Source organism: Triticum aestivum, chromosome 6B (assembly GCF_018294505.1).
Source record: "Triticum aestivum cultivar Chinese Spring chromosome 6B, IWGSC CS RefSeq v2.1, whole genome shotgun sequence".
Taxonomy (NCBI): Eukaryota; Viridiplantae; Streptophyta; class Magnoliopsida; order Poales; family Poaceae; genus Triticum; species Triticum aestivum.
The window spans coordinates 720,640,507-720,648,297 of NC_057810.1; the positions used below are offsets into that span (position 1 = coordinate 720,640,507).

Below are 7,791 nucleotides of genomic sequence, written 5' to 3' on the forward strand. Positions count from 1 at the left end.
TATTCAGGTTTGGTGTCTTTTATTGTTTCTCTCTTGCCCATTTTATGTTTTGAGAAAACCTAGAAAATGTTGCGACGATTTTATCTCAAAAAAAAACAATGTGTTGACTAGAAAGAAGAATCAACCATTTGTCACATCGGTATGGACATCACATCACAGGACAAAACATTCTCCTTTTTGGCTTCATGCACCGCTACAGAAGGAAACGAGTGCCGGTCTCGCACTTGTGATGTACGCACCTGAAGTTCTTTTTTATCTTCCCTGGGACAAGAGCGTCTTTTCCTTTACCTGTTTACTTATTACCGGTGGAAGAGGAGGTACTGTTCTTTGTAAATTGTTACACCACCGTGCATCGATCATACTAGCTGTAGAGGAAGTACTGCTCTTGAAGTATATATATTCTCTGCTATCTTTTGAACCCCCTATTGAGCTCGTGTTGGTTTTATTTCTTAATAGCCTAAAAAATGAAAACGTGCTGGGATCAAACTTAATTCATGATTCATACACAAATTGTGTGTGTTCTCTGTTAGTTGTTCCATGAGGTTTGGAATCTCGACTAGCAGTTTCGCATTAAGTAACATCAAATTTCTGGTTAATTTTAGACCATAACCAACATAGCAACAAGTCTATACTATCCTCCATACGTAGTAGTACCATTTTAGAGGTACAAAAAAAATACTGAAACAAGCTCTCAACCAAAGATAACAACACTTCGACTACTGTAAAATCAGCACCTTTTAGCCTCACGCAGCAAAACCCTTTTTTGCCTTGAGCATTGAGCACTTTGGGTGCTCCATTTTTGCTAGATGACCAGGCCACATTTCACCATAGTGCAATATGGCAACCGACTCGATCCCAGCGTTGAGTCTCTCATTCAGGGAGATCCTCTGCCATTCAGTCCAGGGGTACCTGACAAGCTTCTTCTTGTCCGGGCAACTGCCACACTTCAACCCACTATACAGGAAGACATCCTCTAGATTGACGGCCGCCACCAGAACACGCCTCACATAACTCACAAAGCAATCTTCAGATTCAAAGCCAAAAATGACAAGTGTGACCAAACTGTGGTGTTGGAAATCTGCTGCGACCAAGTCCCACTCTACACCCTTGTCCTCACTATATGCTTCTTCTTTCCTCTTCGTCTCATCTATTTCCATATTGCACGCATGATCCCATACCTGCATGCCAGCAAAGAGGTCCAAGATAAAAATAAATTGTCAATAGAGCAGCCATCTTTTGTATCTATCTGGTGAAAGCATCTTGCAAAACCTAACATTAAGCCCATGTGGCTAAAAAGAGATCTTAAGGTAAACACATACCATCATGTATAGCTCCTTCAGTAAGGGTGCAGCTTCAAGAATATACATTGTCCAAGTGAGATCATGCCCTTCAGGAAGATGAAGTAAATTCACAAACCTTAGTTGGCTGAAAACAGATGCTAGACATGGCGTCGGAAATTCTGGCTGCACCCAAATCTGCAACGAATAAACACATGATGAGATGGGCAGAGAAGGAAGCCAAGCCACAGCTCACAAAGTGAAAATCTGAACATACCTTTTCAGAATTAAATGCCAACTTCGGATCTCGTATAGAGGTACCGCTAAGAAACTCACTTAAGAACACCGTCTTGTCATAACGAAGGGCAAGATTTGTGAGGCTTACAACCTCCAGCAATGGGACATGACCAATGAACAGTGGATCTTGGAATTGTGGCCAACCTTCAAAGACCATCGTTGTGAGTTGAGGGAGCCACTTCAGTTCAACTCGTTCAACCATACATTGGACTATACTAAGCTCCCTGAGACGAGCGTGTTCAACTTGCAGCGTGCTGCAAACACCAGAGTCACAATTGTACAAACGCAGATGCCTCAAGCACTTGCAAGTGATGAGGACGTTGGATATGTCTGATTCACCAAATCTCAAATTCTCTAGGTCGAGGGTAGTGAGACCACCAAATGCACTTGGACAGGCATCAAAGAACAACATGAAATTTGTCGCAAAGGTGATCAGATCATTCTCAGCCATGTCACTGATCTCATACTTCCCTGTCATAACACTGAATTTGGCACTCTCGACCAAGTGTGCCGCCATGGCATGGCCAACAGCACGCCCAATGGATATGGGGACATCATCTCTCAAGTAGAACGTTGTGGACAGAAGGCGGATCGTGTGCTCTCCAGGATTTCTGCGTGTCAATATGCTATCTGTCGCTTGAAACACAGCTGCATTGATGCGGACCAATTTATCGTCAGATATGCCGGTGCACGACACACCCTTTGGCAGGAAATCCAGAGCGCTTATTATAAGCCGAGACAGCTTGGCGCAGAGCTGAGTCCACCGTCTCGAGAGGATGTTGGTTCTTGCAGTGCGCTGAGCCTATCAACTTTCTTACCCTTCTGCGTTTGGCATCAAGACAAATAAGAGTTTGTTCCACACTAATTGTAAAAATATATATGATATTTTATGATGTGCAACTTCTATGCAATTGCAAACATGTAATTTCGATGGTATCAGACACCCAGACTCTGAAAGTAAAATAAACAAAGACGATTACTGATAACTAAACTTTGATTTTTGTCGTGTTGTTATAAAAATCTAATAATTCTTTATTAAACTATAAAGAAAAACAAACAACTACTGCTTATTGGAAATTGTTTCTTATTTTAAATCAGACTAGATTTTATTTGTGCAGAAATTGCAATTATCAAAGATGTAATTTTGATTCAGTGCAAATTTTCAACTTTGATCAGATCTAATCTAATCTATATAAAGGGTTCTCTCTGAAAACAGAAGATCGGTTAAGTAAAGACTAAAATTTGACCGGTTAAGGATCTCAAAAGATTCAATTTTTATGCTGTCTAATAGGCTGAAATTTGACCCCTGTCTGCTAAAGTATATACTCTCAGGAAAATAAGATATTCAGAGGAAGGAGAGGACAAGGAACTCACCTTAGCATTCAATTTGGCAGCCCGTCGCCGACGACAAGACTTGGCCATCGCCCGAGTTGCTGGTCACTCCGAAAACTGATGTTTAGGGAGTTGTTGCTCGTCTCCTCTTGAAATTGGCGGGTACTGATGTCTAGGCTGTCCACCAGGCCAGATATTTACATATATAGCCTCTAGGTCCTCGCCACCAATGGAGACTCGGAGACTGAATTCGAAAGAAAGGACTGCTTTGATTCCGGATTAGCCACTAAAAAGGGGAGCCGCTTCGATTTCCGACTGCGGCTCAGAGAGGAGCCGCTTGATTGCTTCGATTTCCGACTGCGGCTCGGGGAGGAGCCGCTTGATTGCTTGGATTGCCGGCTGCAGAGCTGCTTGATTGCGGATCGCCGCTCCCAAAAGAGCTGCTGCTCTTGCTGCTTCGATTGGGTACTGCGGCTCCCAAAGGGGGAGCTGCTTATTTGGTCGCCTGTTCGCAAGCAGCTCTGGATCCTCATTCGAGGCATCCGACGGCGATTGCGGCGGCGAGAGGGGGAAGATGGGCGCACGGCAGGCGGTGGCGCATAACTGACCCCCGATCCCCTTTTGCTCTCTGGTGGAACCCTAGGTGGGAGGAGGGGGCGGCGTGGAACGGAGGAGGATCGCGATTTATATACTGCGGCCTGCGATGGAGGAATGGTGGGCTAAGGCCCATTGTTCATCACCCCTAAAAAAATGTGTGCATGCGGCCTGCCATGGAGGGATGATGTGCTAAAGCCCAATGTTCATCACCATTTATATATGCGGCGTGGTTGGGAGGATCACCATTTATATAAGCAACCTGCTAATGACAGAAAGTTGCAAGCAAAAACATCCCTAGTGTGCGTCTGCATCACCCCTAAAAAAATGTGTGTGTGCATCCCTTTCTTGTAGTACTTCGCAAAAATGTAGCCATTCGACTACTGACACAGATCCGCCAGCAAAGCGTTTAAAAAAAAGAACTATATGGTGCAAGTACAAGAAAAATCACTTTGCTGGACGAGCTCTAGACGTGAGCCCTATTTTTTTAGTAGCGCCAAAATGGTATTTCAAAGTTTTTCAAAAAATTCCAAAAAAAAATCAACATGTTTATATGGATGTGCTACTACACGTGTGCAAATTCTGATGATGAAATAAGTAGCCATGTGAGTTACGTAAAAATGACAAAATCGTAATTTTGTAAAGATGAACATTGCTTCTATTATTCACTATTTAGAAATCACCATTTTGTCATTTGTGTATAGCTCGCATGTTTACTTATTTCATCACCAAACTTTACATGTGTGTAATATATATCCATATGATCATGAAGAATTCTTTTTTTAATTTGATTTTAAAAATATTTAAATTAAATTCCTCCAATGCACCCGTGCAAAAAAAATAAAAAAATCCACTCTCGCAAGTACTTCCCTGCATTGTTTGTTTTTCACATGTAACCTGCATGAAAAGCACACCCACGAAACCACACTGGATACTATCGCCCTTTGTGGATGCGAGCTTTTTTGCTGATTCTAATAAAGGTGCAATTGCGAGTATCACAAGGAATCCTCATCTTACCTGTCTAAGATCAGAGAATCCATTACCGACCGTAAAATTGCATCGCGTGTAGTCATCCCGTTTCATCTGCATAGATAATCCAAGACTCAGAAATAGAGCTGAAATATTCTTTCAGTATCAGAAAACAACGGTTCCTAAAAATTTAAATTCATCCATGGCAGCAACTAGTTTAGCATGCACACTCCACAAACAAGAAACAATATAGTATTTAAACATATCAGCAGTCTGTCACTGCCTAAGAGGCAGATCAAGAGGTATTACACTAGGAGAACTAAATTAGATCATAGATTGTACTACTCACAGAAGTGGGAAGATTAGCAATGTGAGACAGTGAGAGTGCCCATCTGCTGATATCATTTCAACAGCTATTTGATGGCCACCTGGTGATTCAGACTCAAGAAGGCAAATTATGTAGTGGGATTGATCAACTATACCTGCCATGTGTGAAGTTTTAGAACAAGAGTTAGAACTAAGAGCATATAATAAGATTATCCGTGCACAAGAAGAAAACAAACCCACCTCTACAGAAATACTGCACGGTGAAAAACAAGTCTTCTAATGTTTTGACTATTTTTTGCATCCTCCTAGGCGGATAGCCTGTTCAAGGCCACTGTCACTATCTTCAGTCTAACAAGTCTAGCCACTGACACTATCTTCAAGGCCAGCAGCCGAATCCCACCTTACAAAAATCAAACTTTACATCCTACCTAAGGCATCACCTAAACCACATTCCTCGTACTCCAGCATCTACACTACTCCGCACGAGCTACACATTCTCCTCCGTGCGACGGGAGCTGTTCATCAGGTCGTCAAACACTAATCTACCTCCTCCAATGAGTTAGTTCGCAGACGAAAAATAGAGGTCATTCTCTTACTCTTCTAAAACTTGAAGTCCATCTTCCTGCTCTTCTTCTTCCAAGACAACCACAATGGCTAGCTCCCTTCCCCGCCGATCTTCCCGCTCCTCTTGCTCTTGCCCACGCAACAATGAAAATTAGAAACTAAGTGTCTACTGCACTATTTAATTGAAATAAAAAAGCTGGTAACTGGCAATTAAAATAACTGGCAACAAAAGAACAGAAGTATAGAGAATTACCTTGAGATGGTGTCAACAGACATAATGCCTTCTTCTATTTCCCCATGAATAATTAGTTCCTCCTCCTCTTCTTCCTCTTCATCCTCTTCGTCGTCCGAATCTACCCAGTGTTTGCTGCGATCCAGAGGTTCTTCCTAGATAATCGCAGAAAGCAAATGTTAGTGCTGCTCACGAAAACCACAATACACTGCAACTAACTTTATTGACAAGGTTTGACTTGCTGCAGGAATCCAAAAAACATGTTCATATACTGGGATATGGTACAAAGAAATAATAGCAGGTTTGGATTAGGTAAGGTACCTCATCGGGTCCATCACCAAAAGTGTCTCCACGAGAGATTGGGGCATTTAAACCTGGGATCTTCAGATAAGGATAAGAGGTTGGAGGACCAACGAACTGGCAAAAATGAAGCGGGGTCAACTGGCTAATGATGAAAGCATTGCCAATAAGAAAACCAGACGAACATAGGTTAGTTAATACATACCTGCATCCTGGTAAGCCATGGGGGCAGGGCACCATCAGGCATACCAAGAGCTTTCTTAAGCTCCTGGTACAGCATACCTGGTTTCATTATCTTAAGCTTCAGCTGTAGAATGTACAAGTAGAACTTATCATCAGAACCATATATGGACTCATGGATGGTCTCTGCCTCTTTTTTTTCTTTTGCTGTGTAAATATTGTAGAGTACATACCTCAAACTCTTTCCCTTCAAATGCAGATCACCATGACTAGTCAACTTGGGTTTTGTTTGATATTTGAAGAATGCATCATGAAAAACCTGTGGAAAACAAAACATTATTAGCCTTGAATGACGACCATGGTACAAACTGATAACTGGGCAGATCTAATATATTAAAGTTAAATCAAATATCAGTTACACACCAGCACTAGCATAATTAGTTGTGTAAGTTTCCTAAACATTAGAATGGCACTCAGGAAGTTACTCTCATGGGTTCATATTTGCAGATAACTCAGGGAGAATTTAGGTTTGCATCAAAAAGAGAGCCTAAAATACAAACACAGCAAGAAAACTAGAGAGGGCACTAAAAAAACTATCCTATATACACTACACAGACCATTCAAGTAGTGCAACACCATTTTCAGCTTCCTCGATTGTAACAGCAGTCTCTGCAAGAATTAAACATCCATATAAGAAGGGTGAAACATGTTGGACATTATGGGCATGTTTGGTTTGCTGCCCCAAATAGCCAAGCCACAATTTTTTGTAAAGCATAATCAAGAGTTCAGTATGTCTCCAAAATGACAGTAAAGCTGAGATAATTGGAGTACAGACAATGACAAGTTCTCTAGTTGTTGCTGTGGCAAATGTGTCCCACATGTCATATACTAGTACTTTCTATCAAAATATAGTTAATGTAGGACTTGGTTTACTGATTAAATCACAAGGTATATAGCTGTTAAAACAACAAAAGTTTAAATCCTTCAAGTCCTACATTCTCCTCCTCCTCGCCCTACCAGCAACAAAAGTTTAGTCCTTCAAGTCCCTATTCCAGTTCAACCAGAAAGCTGTTACCACGCACCAAACCCTCACGCCCAAATTAAATCACCGAAACCTCTTCATAAACCCTACACTATTTCTTAGAAATGAGCAGAAAGGGAGGAGATGAGGACCCGGAAACCGCGGGAGGTGCGGCGCAGCGGCGGCGGGGGCTCCTTGAAGCCGAATTTCTCGAAGACGGCAGCGGAGGCGCCAAGGAGGGGGGTCGCCGGCGTCGAGGCCGGGCTTCTCCGGCACGCACTCTGCTCCCATCTGCGGGAACACAGGCGTTAGGCGCGGTCCGAGCAGACTATGGAGCGGCGGAACCGGAACTCGCCTGGGGGCAGGGTCGGGGCCGGGGCTGTCCTTTGAGCCCTCGCCCGCCGCGGCATTGGCACCCGCAGCCCTGCTCTTCCCGGCCCTTCCGCGGCAGCGGCGGAGGTGGCGGCCGCACCCGCGGCCCTGCTCTTCCCGGCCCTTCCGCGGCAGCGGCGGAGGTGACGGCCACGCCCGGCGTCCCTGGGCTTGGGGCGCGCGGCATCAGCCGCCGCGGCGACGGTGACGGCGGTGGCTGTTTGCTGTCGACGTCGGCAGAAGCAAGGCGACGAGAGCGAGAGGAGAGACGGGCTTTGCAGCGGGCGCGACGAGTTGAGCTATGTGCCGCCCACTGCACGAGTTGA

General features: G+C 43.9%; 2 protein-coding genes across 3 annotated transcripts; both read right to left on the reverse strand.

Moving 5' to 3' along the window:
- Positions 1-575: 575 nt before the first annotated feature.
- Positions 576-3,581, reverse strand: LOC123140004 (uncharacterized). The gene is made up of 4 exons (XM_044559736.1): positions 2,949-3,581; positions 1,555-2,396; positions 1,320-1,475; positions 576-1,178 (listed from the first exon to the last, which is right to left on the reverse strand). Exons 2-4 carry the CDS (start codon positions 2,089-2,091, stop codon positions 744-746), a joined length of 1,128 nt encoding a protein of 375 aa, XP_044415671.1. The 5' UTR covers positions 2,092-2,396; positions 2,949-3,581; the 3' UTR covers positions 576-743.
- A 1,242-nt stretch (positions 3,582-4,823) lies between these two features.
- LOC123140005 (pre-mRNA-splicing factor sap145) lies at positions 4,824-6,426 on the reverse strand. 2 transcript variants are annotated; one of them, XM_044559737.1, is made up of 6 exons: positions 6,306-6,426; positions 6,098-6,199; positions 5,914-6,009; positions 5,614-5,747; positions 5,393-5,489; positions 4,824-4,951 (listed from the first exon to the last, which is right to left on the reverse strand). In XM_044559737.1, the coding sequence occupies exons 2-6, from the start codon at positions 6,182-6,184 to the stop codon at positions 4,946-4,948; spliced, it is 420 nt and encodes a 139-aa protein (XP_044415672.1). In that variant the 5' UTR covers positions 6,185-6,199; positions 6,306-6,426; the 3' UTR covers positions 4,824-4,945. The 2 variants fall into 2 exon arrangements, 1 of the variants encoding a protein (XP_044415672.1); XR_006469737.1 differs by having other exon boundaries at positions 4,848-4,951; positions 5,037-5,489.
- Between the last annotated feature and the right edge of the window lie 1,365 nt (positions 6,427-7,791).

Bases quoted from the DNA above. Each gene is read 5' to 3' on its own strand.
- LOC123140005 (XM_044559737.1), bottom strand. From the start codon at position 6,184: ATGAAACCAGGTATGCTGTACCAGGAGCTTAAGAAAGCTCTTGGTATG. The intron at 6,010-6,097 runs GTATGTATTAAC...CATTTTTGCCAG, and splicing joins CATGGCTTACCAGGATGCAG to TTCGTTGGTCCTCCAACCTC. The intron at 5,490-5,613 runs GTAATTCTCTAT...TGCGTGGGCAAG, and splicing joins TCTGTTGACACCATCTCAAG to AGCAAGAGGAGCGGGAAGAT.
- LOC123140004 (XM_044559736.1), bottom strand. From the start codon at position 2,091: ATGGCGGCACACTTGGTCGAGAGTGCCAAATTCAGTGTTATGACAGGG. The intron at 1,476-1,554 runs GTATGTTCAGAT...TATTCGTTGCAG, and splicing joins TGGCATTTAATTCTGAAAAG to ATTTGGGTGCAGCCAGAATT. The intron at 1,179-1,319 runs GTATGTGTTTAC...GCTGGCATGCAG, and splicing joins TGAAGGAGCTATACATGATG to GTATGGGATCATGCGTGCAA.